Raw genomic sequence first — 22,453 nt, 5'->3', positions numbered from 1 at the left:
CTTCGTGGCGTGCCATCCTCTATGGGACAAAGTCCCAGCTCTTTCAGAGTTGGTCCTGGCGCCATTTCTTCCTGTTCTTCCACCTCTAAATTGTGCGTAATGGAAGCCCATACTGGGTGTGTCTCTGGATCCTGTGCCTGGTTCATTTTGCCACCTTGATCTGGAATGGCCACCCTCTCCTGACCTCCTCTCCTGATGACGTTGCGTTGCTTTCTGCCACTGCACCCATCACATCTCTCTGTCTCCTCGGGGGCTGGGGTGAGGGGCCAGTGGCACAGTAGCCGCATCCATTTTTCCTTCCAGCAACTGCTTGTAGCAGGCATCCCATCCGTGTGTGGATGAGTGACTCTGAGGGACCAAGTGGAAGGGCCATCTCAAGGAGAAGTGATTGTGGGATATGGGGCAGATACTAGGTTGTTTTAGATATTTATTCAAGGTGGAGAGGCAGGTTTGGGTACATAATAATAGAAGTGGCCTGCTGGGGGTCCCGGAGGGCATGGCTCTCCAGCCAGGGGATAAGACTTGCTTTCCTGGATTTACTGAAGAGGTAGGCAGGGTGTCATGGGAGAAAAGGTATTAGTGGAAACTGCCATGTGAGAGGCCGCCTGGCCCAGAGGTGGACAGAGCTTGCCCCCAGGGTTCATTATCGGGGTTTGAGTCCTGGTTCTGCCACGTTCTAGCAGCAGCTTTCCAAGCCTCAGTTTGCTTAGACGAGAGATTGCTCTTACCCCGCCACAGATGCGTCAGAGAAGGGCTCTCCCAGTCTCTGCTCGCTTGTTTGAGGGGTCAGCAGGTGGTATGGGAAAGGCTTTCTCTGAAGTGAAGGTGGAGAGTCACTGCAGATCCCTGCAGGCTCCAACCCATGCTGGGAGACGGAGGGAAAATGAGGGAGGTGCAGCAGGCTGCGTAAAAGATTACAGTAAGGAGTGCCTGGATTCTAGAGGTGCCAGTAGATGCATTGAGGGAATAAAGAGTGCTCTGTAGTCAGAAAGTTCAGAAAACCCAGAGTTGAAGGTGAACACCTTTCTTTCCTGCAGGACATTTCAGAGCCTTTAGTGCTTGATGTTTCCTTTGAGTTTCCAAGGACAAGCAGAGGAGGTCTTCCTAAGATCATTTCATCATAGCTGTATTATGTTTTCGTTTTCTTTCAGAGGTAGGAAGGGAGATTTCAGGAGCATGAGAGGTGCTCACCTAGAGAATGATAAACTGCACTCCTCACGTCCCCCTGGCAGGGGAGAGTACTGCTTCCCTGTCTAAATGCACATCCATGTGAAGTTTAGACTTTGCTACCATGGGCATACATTTCCCCTTCCTCTTCAGTTCTTCCTGTGCAGGCTTGTTACAGTTTGGCTTCATTTGGAGGCTGGCACCAGACCCCCGGGCTCTGTGTTGTATATCTTTTGACCTCTAATGAGGGGGAGAGACTTGGTTCCCACAGATAGTGAGTAGTGAGCCCCCTGGAATACTTGTTCTGTGGGATGTTAATGGTCATTTCATGAACAAAAGGATTTTGTGGTCATGTAAGTTTAGCAAATGCCAAAGCAAGCCGAGTGAAAGGTGTCCTTATCGTCGCTTCTAAGCTGCTTTCCTTTGCTGACCTGCTGAGGGGGTCTGCAAGAGGTGGTGGAGGAGAGGCCTCTTCCTGAACTTGCCTGTACCCGGAACCCTTTCCATGGAACACCTCCCAAGGCCAGTATTTGAGGGATAATGCTTTGGGAGTCTGGCGTCTGGCAGCCTGCATCTGCCACTTTCTGGGTATGCACGTCTGGCACATCTTCTTCCTTGGCCAGGTAGTACTGGGAGAAGACATGGGTAGATGACAACCCCTGATGCCAGGCAAGGGCCACTGTAGCTGTCCTCAGCAACACCCTTGTCTCTAGGAGTCCCAGACCTCAGCCCTTTCCTAAATGATGGGAAGTAATTAAACAGTTCATGCATATCCCCAGATTTCAGAAATCACACAGAGCCCAGTGGTAATTGGTGCTTGGCTCTGAGACTTGAGTCATACTATGTAAGTTTCTGCTGGTTTGAAGGATGGCTGGAGATTGAGTAAAGTAGCAGGAAGGCTGATTCTAGTGGAAACTCACCCAGACCTTCCCTGTGATTCCACCGTGAATGCCATGACACTTTTGTATTGTTGTTTTAATTATACTTTGGAATAATCGTTGATTCACATGCAGTTGTAAAAAGAAATAATATGGAGAGATCCTCATATACCCTTAAACCCAGTTTCTCCCAATGGTGACATCTTGTACAACTTTTCATAACCAGGATATTGACATCGATGCAGTCAGGATACAGAATATTTGTATCATCATAAGGATCTCTCCCCTTTATGGCCACAGTCATTTACTTCTTGCCCTCACACCCTTGGTTGTCTTTTTTTTTCTTTTCGAGAAGACAGTCTTGCTCTGTCGTCCAGGCTAGAGCGTAGTGGTGCGATCTTGACTCACTGCAACCTCAGTCTTCCAAGTTTACGCGATTCTCCTGCCTCAGCCTCCCAAATACCTGGGATTAAAGGTATGCACCACCACACCTGGCTATTTTTTTTTTCATTTTTTTTATTTTTATTTTTCAGTAGAGGTGGGGTTTCACTGTGTTGGCCAGGCTGGTCTTGAACTCCTGACCTCAAGTGATCTGCCTGTCCGGCCTCCCAAAGTGCTGAGATTACAGGCTTGAACCACCATGCCCAGCCCCCTTGGTTGACTTCTAATGTGTTCTCCAAATTTGTAGTTTTTTCATTTAGAGTTTTATATAATGGAATAAAAGTATGGATAACCGTTTGGGATTGGCTTTTTTCACTTGGCATAATTCCCTGAAGGTTCATCTAGGTTATTGTGTGTGTCATTTCATTCCTTTTTAATCACAGAGTTGTATTCCATAATATGGATATGCCATACTTTAACCATTCACCCGATGAAGGACATCTAGAATGTTTCCCGTTTGGGACTGTTTTAAAAAAATTTTGCTATGAACATTTGTGTTTGGGTTTTTTTGGTGTGTGTGAACATAAATTTTCACTTCTCTGGGATAAATACCCAGGAGTGCAATTGACAGATCATATGGGAGTTGCGTTTTTAGTTTTTTTAAGAAACTGTCGGATTCTTCCAGAATGGCCATACCATTTGACATTCTTACCAGCAATGTGTAGGCAATTCAGTTTCTGCACCATTATGGCCAGCATTTGGTGGTGTGTTTTTTTTCTTTTATTTTTTTGAGACAGAGTCTTGCTCTGTTGCTCAGGCTGGAGTGCAGCGGCACAATCTCTGCTCACTGCAACCTCTGCCTCCTGGGTTCAAGTGATTCTCATGCCTCAGCCTCCCAAGTAGCTGGGATTACAGGCTTGCGCCACCACGCCCAGCTAACTTTTGTACTTTTAGTAGAGATGGGGTTTCGCCGTGTTGGCCAGGCTGGTCTTGAACTCCTGACCTCAAGTGATGCACCAGCCTCGGCCTCCCAAAGTACTGGGATTACAGGTGTGAGCCGCTGCACCTGGCCGTGGTGGTGGTGGTGTTTTTTTTCAGCCATTCTGATAGATGTATAGCAATATCTCATTATGGTTTTCATGTGTATTTCCATGGTGACCAATGATGTTAAGCATCTTTTCTTTTGCTTGTTTGCCACCTGTAGATTCTTTTTGGTAAAATGTCCATTCATGCCTTTTGCCCATTTTCTGATTGGATTTTTTGGTTGGTGGTGGTTGTTGTTTTGCTCTCAAGTTTTGTGAGATGTTTATGTAGTCTGGATATATATTCTGGATACTAGTTCTTTGTTAGATATATGATTTGTAAATACTTTCTCTCAATCTGTAGCTTGTCTTTTCGTTTTAGCAGAGTCTTTCACAGAACAAACATTTTAAATTTTGATAAAGCCTAATATGTGTTAAATTTTCCTTTTATGGATTGTACTTTTGGCATCAGGTCTAAGAATTTTACCTAACTCTAATTCCCAAAAGTTTTCTCCTGTGTTTTCTCTTAGAAGATCTGTAGTTTTATATTTTGCATGTAAGTTCACGGTGACATGTTTTAAAAAGCCTGAAATCAGGAAGAAACTTGAAGCTTGTGGTTCCACGAAAGAAAGAGAGCGAGAATTGCTTCTCATAGGACCCCAGAATGGACAAGGCAAGGGGTGAGATGGTTCTGGGGTACAGAGAAGGGGTGCAGCAGACAGTGCCATTTTGGTGTTGTAACAAATCATTTTTGGGGGTGGGTGAAGAAGGGCTGCGTTAACGGGCCAACTCCTTAATCCCACCCAGTACCCATCCTTAACCCTCCCGAAGTACCGTCAGGTCACATGCTGAAGGCTTGAGAAATTGCGTGGTAAGAGATATTCTAAATCGTATGATCGGGAGATCAAAGTCTTTCAGATGGGGCAGGAAGTAGGCCTGGTTTTATTTTTAAAGGCACATCAGTGGTATCTCTCCCAGGAGGAGGAGAGGATCTTGTCTTACAGGCTGCAGCCAAGTGCTGAAACAGCTTCCTCCTTTGCCTGGAACTGCAGAGCTGTCAGGAAGCTGGCATGTGAATCTCAGGGAATGTGCCAGTGGCCAGTAGAGGTGAGGGGCCCGTGTGTGACCTCAGAGGGAGCTTTAGCGCTGCGGCGCCCACAGTTCCTCTCTGTCCTTATAGCCACAGGCTGTCTGATCTGGCTTATTGTACCACTGTCACTCCAGAGAGCGGCATAGCCTGGAGTCAGAGGATACCTATGTTTGCGTCCTGGTTAGCTGGGTGACTTCAGACCAGGGTCTTAGCCTCTCTGATTCTGGAGTAGGTGGTGCCTTCTCTGGCATGGTGGTAAGCAATGAGTGAACAAGTTTCTTCTGTTCCCTGGAGAGTGCTCAGTTCTGTGCCGTTATACTTACTGCCTGAGGAAATAAGAGCCACCCTCACCCACCTGTTTAGGATGGGGACACAACCACTGACCACTCCAGTCATCCTAAATATAAATAGAGGCGGTCTGGCTGGGCCCTCTGGCAATGGTGTGTTGACATGCTGTGGGCTGAGGGCCTGGAAGCCCACGTGTGGGTGTGGAGGTGTGTGGGCCCCTGGCAGGACTGGGGATGAACAGTGGCTTGTGACAGGACATTCCCCTTCTTGTTCCCTCTGTACCTGCAGAGTCAGGTCCTGCCTCTGCTCCAGTCGCATGATGTGGCCCCAGCGTAGGGGATCCCCCTCCCTGGTGGGTGCCGAGAAGGGTTGGGAGGTATGGGTTGCTATCCAGAGAAGCTGTCTTCCTCAGGATTTCTGCTGCCCACTTCCCTTATGAGGCAGTTCCACATCCTGAATAGGAGTGTGGGATATGGATTCCTGTTCTGGGCTCCAGTCCTAGCTGTACTGCTTCCTGCCGTGTAACCTTCAGCAAGTGAGTTGACCTTTCCGTGCCTCAGCATCCCCATCTGTAAAATGGGGACAGTAATAGTGGCCACCTCTGGGGTTGTCATGAAGATTAAATGAGGGATGATGTTAAGAGTGAAGCCAGCGCCTAGCTACTGGTAAGCACTGACAAAATGTTAGATTTGTTCCCGCTGTTCCTGCCTTTATAGCTACTCCTGCTACCCCTTCTACTGAGAAAGAAGATGCAGTGTGCCTCCTCCATAGCTAAGCGTCAAGGCCAAGCTCCCTGGACATCCATGGCCCTGTGCAGCATTGGAACCACTTCCTGAAGGCCGCAGAAGCACCAGACTCCAGCTACAAAGGCCCTTTGATGTTTGCACCACCTGGAGCAGGCTTGGGTGCCATGAGAGTGTCGGGGACCAGGGGCTCAGGAGGAGGTTCTGTGTGGAAAACCCTCCTTTGTGCCGGGTGGACCAGGGGTGGAACTGCTCAGGCCACCCCGGGCTGTACCAGCCCTACACAGCTCTCCACCACATTTCTTAGTCTGCTCTGCACTTAAGGTTTAGGTCCCAAAGTTCAGTGTCCATATGCTCATTAACTGCTTTGTAAATATAAATTTAATGTCACATAATTGACAGGCAGTGTGCAAAATGGTGTGGAGATGCCATTATCATCGTACTGTGAGAACAACACTGTATTCTCTACCTTTTTCCTGCCTGTATCTTCTAGAGAGGGACAGTGATGCGAATTGGTGGTCCCTGTGCCCTGCTTTTGGTTTAGCATGGTGGCAGGGACAGTCTCCAGGTGCGTGAGTGCTGTAGACCGCTTTGCCCAAGGCTAAGATGGAAGGGTGACTGTGAGTAGGAGGTTCATTCTGCTCCCTTTGGGAATTTGGCGTGAGGTCAGCATGTTTCTCATCGGTGGTTCCATTTTTTCAGGTCCTAGTTGGTGAGGTCGGAGGAACAGAGACCACGATAGCTCGTCAGAGCTCATTGGTCTTGGACTCCTGGGTGACTCCCTCCTGCAGTTCCTGACCAGTCCCTATGGAACTTGGGCAGAGGAGGTCCTTGCTCTGTGAAGTACAGTATCTCTATCATTTCACGCCCGTGGGTTCGGGACTTCCCACCTCACCCTAGTTGGTGGAGCCTTTTTGGAGGAAAACCATGCATGGCAGCCTCTTGACACCCTCCTACGTGGGTGGTGCGGACACTCCTTGGTTAAAATTTCTGGGGTTAGTCCCTGGCCTTAAGGGACACTCTCATCACCTCATTCTTGATCGTTGCCATCTCACCTTTTCCTCTTTTCTTGGCCAGAAACAGTTACTCAGCCCCTGTAGTCTGGGTGAATCCACATCTCTTGTTCTGTGTCCTGGTTTTCTTTCCTCCTTTCCTCGAGGGGCAGAGCTGAACAAGCAGGGACACGTGTACCTTGACAATTGTAATGAAGTGCATTTAGCCTTGTTCTCAAAGGGAAATCAGAGGGGTCCAGTTCAGCTGTGCCGTACCCGGGCTCCACGATTGTGCTGGCGTTGGTGGCTCCACAGGAGACAGCTTGATAGCCCTGTGCTCTGCCAACTTTCAGGCTGGGGCCTGTGCTCCCTGAGGGCTGAGATCTTGTGGTGGGGTTTCGGGGTTTCGGTGTGGTGGAGGGAACACCGTCAGTGTGCTGGGGTGTGGGGTAGCAGGTCACTAGGAAAAGGAAAACAAAGGGGGAAGGAAATAGGGATGTATTGACACATTCAGGGGAAAACAAAGCCCGGAGAGATAATCAAGTGGCTCTGTTGGCCCTGGGCAAAAGCGATAAACATGTTTGGCTCTTCTGACCCAGAGGTGCCCATATATGGTTGGGAATTCTGGTGGAAGTGGCTCACTGTTCATCTCTGGCCCTACTTGGGCCTGGTTTTTCATCTCTTGGCCCAACCTGGTACTGCTTTGCCATGCCCAAATGCCAAGACAACTGACCTCCTTGTGGACGTGGAACTAACTCCTCAAGCCCCCTAGAAGCCCCTGCCTGTGTTAGGATGGCATAGCCTTTCTCCCTGGGGAATGTGATCCAGATGTGGCTTGTGTAGCTTCCATGGGTCAGCAGTGTCCACAGGGAACTCCCAAGGCAGGCATGCAGATAGGGACCTTAGGCAGGGCTGAACTGTGGTGTAGAAGTGGGTGAGGGAGAGGTGGTTGGTCAGCCTTGGACAAGCATAATTGTCTCAACATTGCAAGCCTGGTAAGTTGGTGAGGGCCAGTGTTTGGGGTTCAGTTGAATGTGGGAAATGCATAAGTAAGCCCCATCCCATGCTATTTGAAAATCCATCCTATTCGACATTTGCTTTTAAATAGGTCTGTCAGCTTCCCTACCTTTTTCAAAAAGGTTAACTCCATGTTGTATCTTAAATTTTTCTCTTTTTAAAAGTTTTTAATTGGATGGTTGGTCCTGCTTCAGAGGGTTTTTTGTTTTTGTTTTTTTTTTCCTGAATAATGTTCCTTGGTTCAGGTTTGTTGTGGTGAATGTAAGGCATTGAACTAAAGTTGTAATTTGTTTGTTTACTCAACAAATATTGATTGAGTAACTTTTAAGTTCTAAGCGTTATTCTGGGGGCTAAGGCTATAGCAGTCAATACAATAGACTGATAAAACCCTAGCTGGTGTGCAGTTTACATTCTACCCGGTCAAGACTGCAGGACTACTTAATACTTTAGGGAGGTTTTGTTTTGTTTTGTTTTGTTTTTAATTAATGGACTTTTATAACAGTTGTAAGTTTACAGAAAAATCAAGTGGAAAGTACAGAGAGTTCGCATACGCCCCCTCCAATGTCTTCTCTCTCCCCCTCACACACCCACCCTGTTTCCCCTATTATTAACGTCTTGCATTAGTGTGGTACATTTGTTACAACTGATGAGTCAATATCAATATATTATTACTAACTAAAGTTTATAGTTGACATTAGAGTTCAGTCTTGGTTCTGATAAATGTATAATCACATGTGCCCACCATTATAGTGTCATACAGAATAGCTTCACTGACCTAAAAATCCCCTGTGCTGAACCTGCTTATCTCTCTCTCCCCAGCCTCTGGCAGTTAAACATTTTTACTGTCTCCATAGTTTTCCCTTTCTCAGAATGTCATATATTTGGAATCATACAATTGGTAGTCTTTTTCAGATATACATCTTTTACTCAACAATATTTCCTTAGGAGTTTTGCTGCTGTTGTTGTTTATTTGTACATCTTACATGCAGAACATTCTGATAGTTTGGGTTGGGTCCTGGTGACCTGCAGTCAGTCGTTCATGAGTTGGGTCACTCTAGACTTCATAGAACAGTGGTGGCTGGCTCTTGATCATACCTAGATTTCTTCATTTCAGGGATCTGGGGCTTTCAGTTCGATGGGTGTAAGCTGATGGGTGGGAGAACCAAATGGGATCTGCTGTAGCAAGGTCCCTGGGGTTATGTAGTCTCATGGAGATGGGACATTGGGTCGTCTTTGCAAGGAGTTAATGGAAACTGTTTGTTGAAGACCCAAAGGGGAGGGTGACCCTAAAGGAAGTGAACGGGTTGGGAGGTTGGTTGACACAGCCCAGTCCTGCCTTTGGAGAGGTTGACCCTGCCTGGCGGAGGCTGTTTATCCTGCCACTGGGCTGCTCTTGTTTTTTATCCAATCTCCACCTGAATAAACAGATCCGGAACGTCATCTGCAGCCAGGCTGAGAATCTGCCAAAATTCCCCAGGGAACTGGTGATTCACCAGCAGCAGGGGAAGAGAGAGGGAGCAAGCAAGAGAGAGAGAGACCTGCTTATTCTGATTCTCATTTCCTGTCCAGCAAATAACCCAGGCTGGGCTGTTTCTTACAAGACAGCAGTTCTTTGAGTAAATGATCAATTTCTGCAATAGAACAAATGATTTTGGTTTTAATTTTTAAGAAGATGGATGTAAAGCAGGCTAGAGGGAAATGGTTTCAACTGTCATTCTGAGAAAAGAGACTTTTATTCAAGTTGGCTTAGGAAAACTCTTCCGCACTCACTTGTTCTTGAAAAATATCTCATCTTAATTTTCAAGTTGTATATGGGCATTGGTTCTGGCACAAGTGCATTATCGTAAGCTGTGGACTTTAGCATCAACATTATTTCTTGCCAATTTGAGACTTAGAATTCTTTTTTTTTTTTTTTTTTTCCGGTGATCATTAGGCCCTCGCTTATTTGAAAAAATTCTCTTGGACACCTGAACAAGATTAGATTGAGCTTGGCCATGTTCGGTGGCCCCAGGCTGTATTCCTAATATGTTTTTTGGGGAGGGATCAGAAAGGGCACACATGAGGGCAGTGGCATCTGAGAATGTGTTCAAATGAAGCAGCATGAAACAGAGCACTTGGAGCTAATGGTTTTCAGATTCATTTCAACCCTGGGGGACGTGGTTTAAAAGAAAACTACCAGTGTCTACTAAGTCCAGACATATGCAAGCTCAATGACCTGAGTAACAATTCCATGCCTGGACCTTGCGTGCCTGCCAAAAATGCATGCAGATATGCACCAGAAAGCACGTGCAGAAGACATGTACATGTTCATAGCTGTGATTTTTGCAATAGCCTGAATTGGAAATAACTCAATGTCCATCAACAATAGAAAGAAAAAATAAATTGCTATATGTTCCATCAATAGAAATATCATAGTGATAGAAAAGAATTTACTACTACTAATGCAGCAGCCCACATGGATCTCATAACAATGTTGAGTGAAAGCTAGATAAAAAATGGTGTGTACGGAACAGTTTTGTGTCTGTACAGCACAGAAATAGGCAGAATTAATTGGGGGTGGTAGAAGTTAGAGGTTTCTTTTGGGAGGAATAACAACCAGGAGACAGGAGGAGGGAGGCTTCTGGGGTACTGAAATTTTTCTCTACATTTTGTAAAAATCCTTTACATTTCAATAAAAATGTTTACAAACAAAACAACTGCCAGCATTTGGCCATATGGCCTGTCTGATAGCCTGCATTTTTTTTTTTTTTTTTTTTTTAAGAGATGAGGGTCTCACTGTGTTGCCCAGGCTGGTCTCAAACTCCTGGCCACAAGCAGTCCTTCTACTATTGTCTCCCAAAGTGTTGGGATTACAGGCCTGAGTCACTGTACCCAGCCTGTATCTTCTGACAAAGGAGAAATCGTCACCTTCACTTGTGTTTTTGAAATGGTTAATGATTTTTGGCATTTGTAGTCATAAAGTACACCTCCTTAAGTAGGTATCAGGGCTGGTGTGCGCTGTACTAAGTTTCATCTTCGGTCAATAATATGAGGGTCTCAGATAGTCTCACATTGTGTGGATTCCAGGTGTGATATGTTGTTAAGCTACATTGTAGCCTCAGAAGGCATATGTGAATATGTGCATGCCTTCATTCATTTTGATTACTTTGAGTGCCTGCTGTGTGCGGATGGTGACACTGAGTGTGTGGTGCAGAGCCTTGGTAAGAATTCCATTGCAGCACCATGATGGGCAGAATGCTGCAGGGTGTGGAGTCTGATTAATTCTGTCTGCCAGGATCACTTTGTTGGGGTAATGGGGGCTGGGGGTGTTAGTTTTTTTTTTTTCCCGGTCCAGGGCTAGATTATGTGAAACTTAATTTCTAACTGGAGGTTCAGGCGAAGCAAAGAGCTATAATGTGGATTTTGCTAATTCATTAAGTAAGACGTGTTGAGTTTGATCTTGAAGTAAAATTATGGTAGATTTGCCATTTTTGGTGACTCCACACTCAAGTAGTTGACGGTGGGCTTCGTGAATCACAGTAATTGTCTGGAATAGTGGAAGGGCACAGCTTCTTAGGGATGGGGAGTTGGCCAGCTTCAGTATGTTTCAGACTAATTGGCAGAACTAAAATGAGGAAGGATATACAGTGTGGATTTCTGTCTTCTGTAAGGTAACCCTGTTTGCCCATCTATGTTCACTGGCTCCAGTAAGGAACCTGGTTGATCTCTTGAGGAACATAACAGTGATAAAGACTTATGTTCCATTTCACTTTCTGAAGAGGTAGAAAAGACACTGGCAGAAAAGACTGTGATTAGGGATGTCTGACATGGGCACTGGGGGGGACAATGGGAAAGTTTTCTCTCTGCAGTTAAGAGGTATTTCCTCATTTGCAGGTGGTTAGACGAGATAGAGAAAGAGTGATTTATACATGGTTCCCAAATTGTGTAAGAGCAAGAATTAGAGTCTGGGTCTCTGCCCCCCAAGAAACACAAACTGGTTGCCATAGTGTTGACAGGGTCAGCACACTACAGACAGTGGTCCCAATCCTGGCCCACTGCTTGTTTTTGTAAATAAAGTTTTATTGAAACATAGCCTCACTCATTCATTTACATATTGTCTGGCTGCTTTTACATTATAACAGCAGAGCTGAGTGGTCATGACAGAGACAATATGACCCACAAAGCCTAAAAATTTACCATCTGGCCCAAAGTAGAATAAGTTTGCTGACCCCTGGTGTAGAAAATAGGTGCATAAATTCAGGGGTCAGAAATTACACACTCGACCCACCTTGTCTCAACTGCCTTTGATCTCCGTGCCCTTTTTTCCTGGCTGTTATCTGTGACATGAGATCTTTTCCATCACTAGCGGGAACACCTTGTAAACCAGGCTTTCACAGAACTGTAGTGGAACAATCACTTATGAGAAAAAGTTTTAAATGTTGGTTTCAAATGCTTCCATCTGTTTCACTGTCTAATTTAACATTAGCTCTGAAAATGTAGCCAAGTGGGGAGAGCTTATCTTGCCTGCTTTCTGCCTTTGAAGACTGGTTTTATTTTTGAAGCCTTTAACAGGTGTTGGTTTAATAGACTTCTGCTGTATTAAGTTCTCCTCACCCCAGAGGGCAGCCCGAGGGGTAAACTGACACTGTGGATGGAGGCAAATGCCACGTGACCTGGCCACTACACACTTCCCCCGCTCCCTGTAAGTGCACAATCACTGGTTTTGTCTGGTTGCAGAGAAAGGCGGTGCTCTTCCTTCAATGAGGCCAGTAAGAATGATTCCTAGCACAACACAGTCCTCTTGCCTTGCACCATCCTCACCCTTTTCTGTAAACTTAAGTGGATCCCTTTGCAGCTTACCTTCCCTAACAATAAAGATACTTGTTCCTCCCTTGATGGCAGATCTGTCAAGATCTCAAAGAAACTGCGCTGTTCTTTCCATCCAGAACATCCAAAGTAAAAACTTGAGCTTCATCTGCCTTATTTGCTGAGATTCAGTCACATGAAGTCCTGTGCACATTTGCTCCTCACACAGGACTCCTCACACAGGGGAAGCTAGTGTGAGAGCTGGGCCACCTGGCTGAGGCCAGCTACGTAGACCAGTCTGAGCTGACCAAGAAATGGCCAGCTAACGTTCAGATTTAGCCAAGCTTTGGAAGTTCATGGGTGGAATCTGGGCCAGTGCCCTTAAAATTCTGCCAGGAGAGCCTCTCGGATGGGCTAGATAGGGTCACGCTTCCCTGGGCTTGCATCCCGGCTCCTCTTGCTTCCCAGCTGTGTGAACTTGGACAAGCTCCAGCAGACCTCTGAGCCTCAATTTCTTCAGTTGCCTAAGTATAGTTGCTTCTCAACTGACAATGGAGTTATGTCCAGTTAAACCCATCCTAAGTTCAAAATATTAAGCAAAAAATGCATTGAATACCCCTAACCTGAATACCACAACCTAGCGTAGTCTACCTTAAATGTGCTCAGAACACTCATATTAGCCCACAGTTGGGAAGAATCATCTAACACAAAGCCCATTTTATAATAAAGTGTTGAATATCTCGTGTAATTTATTGAATACTGAGTGGAAAACACAATGGTTTTATGGGTACTTGAAGTACAATTTCTATTGAATGTGTATAGCTTTTGCACCATTGTGAAGTCAAAAAATCGTTAAGCCGAACCATCGTAAGTCAGGGACTGCCTATAGAAATAATAGTACCTACCTTGTTAGATTGCTGTACGATGGCATTGATGCTTTGCCCACGATCTGCTATATACATGATAAGTGTTCATTAATTGGTCAGCTGTTCAGAGGTAATAGAGGTGTGGATCTTTTTGGGAGCTGTGCAGTTAGTTATATTAAAGGAGTGAAAATGATGACCACTTGGGTTTGCATGTAGCATTGAAAACATGGATAGTTTCCTGAAGGTGGAATGCCTGGTTGAGCGAGGGCAGCAGACAGGTTTCCATGGCACCAACTATCAGGCAGGAGGTGGGAGGGCTTCCCTGCAGGGGTTTGAATGCCAGCTGCTTCCTCTAACCTTCATGGAGGGGAGACCTAGAGAGGGTATCTTAGACTAGCAGGCTACGTCTGGAGTGGTGGGGTTGGTGGGGTTTGGTGGGCTTGGGTCAGGGATGTGGCCTCAGTTCCACTTGCTGTGGGAGTAGGGGTGGGGGGTGTCATCCAGATGCTGGGGAATCTGTCAGATCTCTAGCCACCCTGAATCCTGCAGAAGTTGCAGTCTGGGATTTGCTTTGAAGCATGGGGTCTTCCCAGTGGCTGGGTTTGATGCTCTCCAGCTGGAGCAGACTTCTTTTATGCTTGAAGTTAAGAGTGAGAGCTCTGAGTCAGCCCTTGGTTCCTGAGAGGGGAGCCAGAGCTGCCTGTTTGCATTGAAATATGTCAGAAGAGTAGACAAGAACCAGTCATTAATACTATTTATTCTTTTTTCCAGAGCACCTCCTACAGACTAGATCCTTAGCCTGGCTCTGATGACACAAACATGACTACTAAAAACAAGAACTCATTTTATTGAGCAGTTGTTACATGTCAGGTCATATCAGCCTATGGGGTATATGAACTTCACACACCACTTTACAGAGGGGGCTCTTCTGAGGCTCACACCTGTGAGTGGGATAGCTGGGATTTGAACCTGGGCAGGGAGACACTCAAAGCATATTGTTCCACAGTGCTGTGCCATGTTCCAGAGTAGGAAGAACTCATTGGCCTTGAATGGAATTACCAGAGTGCACAGACACATCTAATGCAGTGAGGCTCTTGCTCTATCAGGGAGGGGATGCAGAGTTCTGCAGGAGTGCAGAGCTTCAAAGTCAGCTGTCTTGAGCACGAGGCATTCAGGAAGGGTATAGTCAGGGTCCTGGGCTACGGTCTAGAGCAGAGACAGATCCCAGAGGAAAAGGTGGCAAGGCTGCAACTGGTGGCACACACTCGGAGCCCCAGATACTTGGGAGGTTGAGGTATGAGGATCTCTTGAGCCCAGAAGTTTAAGTCCAGCCTGGGCAGCATAAGGAAGACCCCCATGTCTAAAAGTAAAATAAGAAAGAAAGAAAAGGTGATGTGTGTTCTTCAGCCTCTGGAGCTGCCCTGGACTCAGTACTTTTGCAGGGCACTTGACGAACTCTTCTCTCCTCCCAATCCTGAGTCCTGATTGAATTCATCTGTTTGCGTGATTTGCTTCTGCTTAAATGCCGGTGAGTCTGAAATCTGTGTTCAACCTCAGCCCTTCCGAATTCAACATGTGCTCTTTGTGGTTCATTCAACAGATATGTATTGAGTACCCACTATGAGCCTTGCATTGTTCCAGTGGCTGGAAAGATAATAGTGGACAAAGCAAACATTTTCCCCATTGTGGTGCTGCATCTTGGTGGAAGAGAAAGTGTTAAACTAGAAATAAGCAAACACTGAGGCTATTAGATGATAAATAATTAGGGCTATTTAGAAAAATTAAGCAGGCAAGGGTGTGGAAAGGGTGTGTGTGTGTGTGTGAGTGAGTGTGAAGGGGTTTGTGGTTTTAGAGAAGGTGGCCTGGGAAGGCCTTGTTGATAAGGTGACATTTCAGTGAAGACAGAAGGAAGCGAGGGCATAAGACAAGTGTCTGGGGAACAGCATTCCAGGTCGTGGGAACAGCAGGTGTGAAGGTTGTGAGGCCTGACACATCTGCAGACCATTGTGGGGCAGAGCATGCAAAGTGGAGGAGTAGGAGGTGAAGTGCGTGTATAGCAGATCACATGTGTCTTGGAGGCCATGAACAGGACTTGGGAGACACAAGAATCATCATTTGAGATTAGAGGAGTGCTGTGAACTGACTCGCATTTTGTTTTAATTTTTTTTTTTTTTTTGAGATGGAGTTTTGCTCTTGTTGCCCGGGCTGGAGTGCAGTGGCATGATCTTGGCTCACTACAACCTCTGCCTCCCAGATTCAAGCAGTTCTCCCGCCTCACCCTCCTGAGTAGCTGGGATTACAGGCATGCGCCACCACGCCCGGCCAATTTTTTATTTTTAGTAGAGACAGGGTTGCTCCATGTTGGTCAGGTTGGTCTCGAACTCCTGACCTCAGGTGGTCCGCCCACCTCAGCCTCCCAAAGTGCTGGGATTACAGGCGTGAGCCACCGTGCCTGGCCTTGTTTTAATTGTAAATTGTGGTAAAATACACATAACATAAAAGTTACCACCTGAAGTATTTTTTAAAACGTAGAGTTCAGTGGTGTTAAATGCATTTATGTTGTGCGACCAGTCTCCAGAACTTTTTACCATCTTGCACAACTAAAACCGCATACCCATTTGGTATGGTTTGGCTGTGTCTCTACCCAGATCTCATCTTGAATTGTAGCTCCCACAATTCCCATGTGTCATGGGAGGGAGCCAGTGTAATTGATTGAATTATGAGGGACGGTCCTTCCTGTGCTGTTCTCATAATAGTGAATGAGTCTCACGAGATCTGATGGTTTTAAAAACGGGAGTTTCCCTACACAAACTCTGTTTTTGCCTGCTGCCATCCATGTAAGATGTGATTTGTTCCTCCTCGCCTTCCACCATGACTGTGAGGCCTTTCTAGCCATGTGGAACTGTGAGTCCAATTAAATCTCTTTCTTTTGTAGATTGCCCAGTCTTTGTGTCTTTATCAGCAGCATGAAAACAAACAAATACAGTAAATTGGTACCGGTAGAGTGGGGCATTGCCGAAAACATACCTGAAAATGTGGAAGCGACTTTGCAACTGGGTAACAGGCAGAGGTTGGAGGACTTTGGAGGGCTCAGAAGAAGACGCGAAAATGTGGGAAAGTTTGGAGCTTCCTAGAGACTTGTTGAATGGCTTTGATAAGAATGCTGATAGTGATAATGAACAATAATGTCCAGACTGAGGTGGTCTCAGATGGAAATGAGGAATTGTTGGGAACTAGAGCAAAGGTGACTCTTGGTATGCTTTAGCAAAGAGATTGGCAGCATTTTGCCCCTGCCCCAGAGATTTGTGGAACTTTGAACTCGAGAGAGATGATTTAGGGTATCTGATGGAATAATTTCTAAGCAGTAAAGCATTAAAGATGTAAGTTGGGTGCTGTTAAAGGCATTCGTTTCAAAAGGGAAACAGGACTTAAAAGTTTGGAAAATTTGCAGCCTGACAATGCAATAGAAAAGAAAATTCCATTTTCTGAGGAGAAATTCAAGCTGGCTGCAGAAATTTGCATAAGTAACGAGGAGCTGAATGTTAATCACCAAGACAATGGGGAATATGTCTCCAGGGCATGTCAGAGATGTTTGCAGCAGCCTCTCCCATCACAGATCCGGAGGCCTAGGAGGAAAAAGTAGTTTCATGGGGCAGGCCCAGGGTCCCTGTGTTGTGTGCAGCCTAGGGACATGGTGCTCTGTGTTCCAGCTGCTCCAGCCATGGCTGAAAGGGGCCAACATAGAGCACAGACCATGGCTTCAGAGGCTGGAAGCCCCAAGCCTTGGCAGCTTCCATATGGTGCTGAGCCTGCAGGTGTGCAGAAGTCAAGAATTGAGGTTTGGTAACCTCTGCTTAGATTTCAGAGCATGTATGGAATGCCTGGATGCCCAGGTAGAAGTTTGCTGCAGGGGTGGGGCCCTCATGAAGAACCTCTGCTAGGGCAGTGTGGAAGGGAAATGTGGTGTGGCCCTCATGAAGAAGCTCTGCTAGGGCAGTATGGGAGCCCCCATACAGAGTCCCTACTGGGGCACTGCCTGGGGAAGCTGTGAGAAGAGGGTCACTGTCCTCCAGACCCCCAAATGGTAGATCCACTGACAGTTTGCACCGGGTACCTGGAAAAGCCTCAGACACTCGATGCCAGTCTGTGAAAGCAGCTGGGAGGGAGGCTGTACCCTGCAAAGCTGCAGGGCTGGATCTTCCCCAAGACCATGGGAACCCACGTCTTGGATCAGTGTGATCTGGATGTGAGACATGACTGCCCTGCTGGATTTCGGACTTGCATGGGACCTGTAGCCCCTTTGTTTTGGTCAATTTCTCCCAGTTGGAATGGCTATATTTACCCATTACTGGTACCCCCATTGTATTTGTGAAGTAACTAGATTGCTTTTGATTTTACAGGTTCATAGGCAGAGGGACTTGCCTTGTCTCAGACAAGACTTTGGACTGTGGACTTTTGAGTTAATTCTGAAATGAGTTTCAAGACTTTGGGGGACTGTTGGGAAGGCATGATCGGTTTTGAAATGTGAGGACGTGAGATTTAGGAGGGGCCAGGGGCAGAATGATATGGTTTGGCTGTGTTCCCACCCAAATCTCATTTTGAATTGTGACTCCCACAATTCCTGTGTGTCATGGGAGGGACCCAGTGGGAGGTGATTGAGTTATGGGGGCAGGTCTTTCCTGCACTGTTCTTATGATAGTGAATGAGTCTCATAAGATCTGATGGTTTTAAAATCAGAAGTTTTCCTGCACAAGCTCTTTTTTTTTGCCTGCTGCCATCCATGTAAGACATACTTGCTCCTCTTTGCCTTCTGTCATGATTATGAGGCCTCCCCAGCCATGTGGAACTGTGAGTCCAATTAAACCTCTTTCTTTCATAAATTGCCCAGTCTCAGGTATGTCTTTATCAGCAGCATGAAAATCGACTAATACACCATTAAACAACAGATCTTCCTTCTGCAGTCTCCCCGGTCCCTGGAAACCACCATTCTACTTTCTGTTTCAATGAATCTGACTACTCTAGCTACCTCACATAAGTGGAATCATACAGCATTTGTCTTTTTGTGACAGGCATCTTTCACTTGGTATCATGTCCTCAATGCTCATCCATTGAGTAGCATGTGTTAGAATTTCTTTTCTTTTTAAGGCTGAGTAATATCTCATTGCATGTATATACAACATTGATGGACATTTGGGCTGTTCCACCTTTGGCTGTGGTGAGTAATGCTTCTATTAACATAAAGATATGTATGTCTCTTTGAGGTCTGCTTTCAGTTCTTTTGATACACAGAAGTGGAATTGTGGGATCATATGGTGCTCCTCTGTTTAATTTTTTGAGGAATCTGCATGCTGTCGTCTTCTGCAGGTGCATCACCGTTTTACATTTCTACCACTGGCATACAGGGTTTCACTCTCTCCACATCCTCACCCACACTTGTTATTTTCTGTTTGTTTTTTTGTTTGTTTTAATAGTAGCCATCCTAGTGGGTGTGAGGTGACTTCTCATTGTGGTTGTGATTTGTATTTCCCTACTGAATAGTGATGTTGATCATCTTCTCATGCGCTTGTTGGCCATTTGTGTGTTTTCTTTGGAACAATGTCTATTCAATTCTTGGCTCATTTTAAAAATCAGATTGGTTGTTTTTTGTCATTGAGTTGTAGGGGTTCTTTATATCTGAATATTAGCCCCTTATCAGAGATGTGATTTGCACATGTTTTCTCCTATTCCATGGGATGCCTGAAGTGACTTTTTTTTAACAGATCCCTCTGGCTGCTGGGTTGGGAATAGACTGTAAGTGGGCAAGGATGGAAGGTCTAGTCAGTAGCCCATGAGCATGGTTATCTTGCATTTCCAAACTAGAACATTTTGAATCATTATTGATGCCCCCAGTTGTCATCTCCAGCCCCCACCAGGGCAGGTATCTCAAGGTAGGATGCTGAGGTTGGGAGGAGACAGGTGGGGAGAGGTCAGCAGCTTGGATCAGAGGGTGGAGCCGGTAGGGTGGGCAGGACCTAATCAGAGGGTCTCTTGTGCCTGTCTCTGTATTGCCGCCATCTCTCTTCTGGCCCACTTGGCATCCATTCCCAACTTGTTAGCTTGGCCTGCGAGGCATTTGCTGTTGTGGTCCTGCCCACCCTACCGGCTCTGCAATCTGATCCAAGCTCCTGGCTTCCCCCAACCTGTCTCCTCCTGGCCTCAGCTTCCTACCCTCAGACACTCGCCCCGGCACCTTGTGCCAGGCAGAGCTGAACACTCCCTTGCTCCTCTCACAGACCCTGTCGCTGCGGCCCTCACTCCCATACACCCTTGTCTCCCATCTCCACGGCTGCCTCTTCTGCCAAGTGGGGAACTTTCCCAGGGGGTGAAAGAGACTTGTCTTCTGCACAGGGTCCTTTATGCAGAGTGAGGCTTGGACTGTGTTTGATTCAGTGAATGAAAAGACTGACAAGAAAGAAGCAAAAGGTACCAGACCACAGACAAAGCCTGAGGAGACAGAGGAGGAGGTGAGGGAGAGGACAAAACTGGCGTGGGAGAGATGTTGGGCCTGCAGCTGTCCCACGGCTTCGCAATGTAAGGCTTCACCCCCTCTTTGTGCCCTTCTGGGCTGGTGGCGCCTGGCCCTTCTGTCCAGCACGGACCCTTTTCCTGGCTCCCTGATACCGTATTCACAGTTCCTGGATAAGATTCAGCTGTGTCGCCTTTATTTCTTGTTCTTTTTCTTCCCGTACTTTACATAATAAAGGTTTTCTTTTCTTTTTTCCTTTGGAATCAGAAAACTGAAGAGACTATCTTTATTAAATAACTTAATAAAGAATTCAAAGGAAGTGGCTTTGGGGGCCAGAGGGGAGAGGAAGGGAAGGGTACTGTCATGCCGGGGAGGTTCTGTGTGCAGAGTTGCACCCTTGGAAATGGACTTTTGAGTTCAGGGCCTGGGAGACTCGTGAAAAAAAACAAAGGAGTCCATGAGAAGCCCCAGAGCTTCTGGGAAAGAGGTCCTTGTTTATGCCTGTTGGAACTGATTTGGTCAAGTGTTTGTTTAAAGGAGATGCCACTTGGTAAGCGACGCCTGGCTTACTTGTGTTGCGTTCAAGAATGCTTTGATTGGCCGGAGATGCTGACACTGTTTACTCAGAACTGGCTCGAGTGTGAGTGCCTGGAACCTAGAGGCCCAATGCCACCACCCAGCAGATTCCTAAGTGTCTAATATTGAAGTGAGGGCTGCAGTGGTTTAACTCTGCCGGGCAGCGCCAAACCCACAACGGGGCAGTTAGCTACCTCTAGCCTTGGCTAGCATTTGTCTTTCTCTTGACTAATAACTGTTGCTTTTTTATATTGTGAGTTTGACAGAAAGTAGATTAAAAGTGCACGCAGGCCAGCTGTGGTGGCTCACGCCTGTAATCCCAACATTTTGGGAGGCCAAGGTGGGTGGATCACGAGGTCGGGAGATCGAGACCATCCTGGCCAACATGGTGAAATCCCCATCTCTACTAAAAAAAAATTTAAAAATTTAGCTGGGTGTGGTGGTGCGTGCCTGTAATCCCAGCTACCCGGCAGGCTGAGGCAGAAGAATCGCTTGAACGTGGGAGGTGGAGATTGCGGTGAGCCAAGATGGCGCCACTGCACTCCAGCCTGGCGACAGAGTGAGACTCTGTCTCAAAAACAAAAAAGAAAAAACACCACACACAAGTTACGGTGGAACATTCCTCTCTTGGGAGGTGGTGACCACTAAACATTTACCTTCACATTTGCCACATGCTGTATGTGGTTTTAGGCTGGATCGTCCCTATCCCTGAAGTGATGGGTTGTGGCCCCATCTTCCAAATGAGAAAACGGAGGCACAGTGCTTAATATTAATGGTAGAGTCAGGAGGTTCAGGGGACTCGATTTCAATTAGACCCAGCAGTGAGCTCCTCTTTCCCATTTTAGATTGTCAGGATTTTGTCATAATTTTTTTTTTTTTTTTTTGGTTTAAATCCTCTGTGTCTGGTATATGGTAGGTGTTGGTAAAATGTGAGGTGTGTAAATGAAGTGTTAAACTGGATTAAAGTGAACTCTGGGCTGTGGTGCCTATGGCTCTTGTAAGTTATGAGGCTGGACTAGGTCTGAAGGTGATGGGTGAGAGTTGGACTGGAGCTATCTGGCTGCACACGGCACATCCTTTATGGTGAGTGCATCCATGGATTCTGGTCAGGTCATGCTGGTCTCACGTGGTGTTCGGTGTCACTGCTGTGTTGTTGCCCTTGGAGAGAGAACCCTAGGGATACAACTTTGACAAACTTGTCCCAGATTAAAAACCTGATATTCTTCTAGCACCTGGCCAGCAGGTAATAACTCGATGGGAAAAGAAATAGGAGATCTCATTTTTAAGAGTGTCACTGCATTATAGTTATATTGCAGTGGTGGGGGGAACAGGAATACTAGTTTCTTGTAGTTACTTTGCAAAAAGAGATGCTCAAGTCACCTCCCCTGGTGTGTTTCAGGCAGCACAATAAGATTCGCAGCGTGGAGGGGAGCCAGCTAAAGGCCTACCTTTCCTTGGAAGTGTTGGATCTGAGTTCGAACAACATCACGGAAGTGCGGAACACCTGCTTTCCACATGGACCGCCTATAAAGGAGCTGTAAGTGCCTTTGTTCAGCTACCTGTGGCTGGCCCTCTGTGTCCAGCCAGCTAACACCTTTACCGGCACCCAGTTCTGGACACAGGAGGGGTGCTTCCTTCCCTTCTCAGCCATGGCTGGGCCAAGTCAGTGGGGATGGTGCGGACCTTCCCTGAGCAGGGCAGGGGCGGGGCCGGTGCATAGAGCACATCCAGATCTGCAGCATTATCCTGACATTACAGACAGACAAGGGACAGAGGCAGGAAGAGGTTACTTAGCCTGTCCAGGGGACTCAACACTCCAAGATGAGAGTCTAGGACTCAGGTACAAGTCGATCTTGACCACAGAGCCTGCTTTCTTTCCCATTTCCTTGGCTGCCTCTCAGAAATCCTTCCAGAGGAGATTCAGGGAGGATGGTTAGAGGATTCACATTGGAAGCCTGTTTGACAAGGCTTAGCTTATCAGTGCTTATCTTTCTAGTGTCATGCACTGTAAAACAAGTCTTTGGGTTTATTTGGGGGAGGGAAGTTACTCTATTCTGTGGGTTTTCAGCACCTTTTAGGTTTATCTGTTTCTCTTTTACCCATTTTAATGTCCCATCTCACACACAATGGATGGTAGACAGGA

The 22,453-nt window shown here is 46.5% G+C and overlaps 1 protein-coding gene across 2 annotated transcripts in view; it reads left to right on the top strand.

Annotated features, from left to right (window-relative positions):
• Window positions 1–22,453, top strand: part of LOC105483649 (leucine rich repeats and immunoglobulin like domains 1) — a 127,141-nt gene that overhangs the window by 62,057 nt on the left and 42,631 nt on the right. For both annotated transcript variants that reach the window (XM_071092045.1, XM_011744617.3), the window contains exon 4: window positions 21,710–21,847. Coding sequence is in view for 1 of the 2 variants with exons in the window: in XM_011744617.3 (XP_011742919.2) it covers window positions 21,710–21,847 (138 nt within the window). In the remaining variant the exon portion in view is untranslated. The remainder of the gene's footprint in view (window positions 1–21,709; window positions 21,848–22,453) is intronic.

This window comes from Macaca nemestrina, chromosome 2 (genome assembly GCF_043159975.1).
Source record: "Macaca nemestrina isolate mMacNem1 chromosome 2, mMacNem.hap1, whole genome shotgun sequence".
In the NCBI taxonomy this organism is placed as follows: Eukaryota; Metazoa; Chordata; class Mammalia; order Primates; family Cercopithecidae; genus Macaca; species Macaca nemestrina.
The sequence above is the reverse complement of the archived record's forward strand: the minus strand, read 5'-3'. Positions and strand labels throughout refer to the sequence as shown.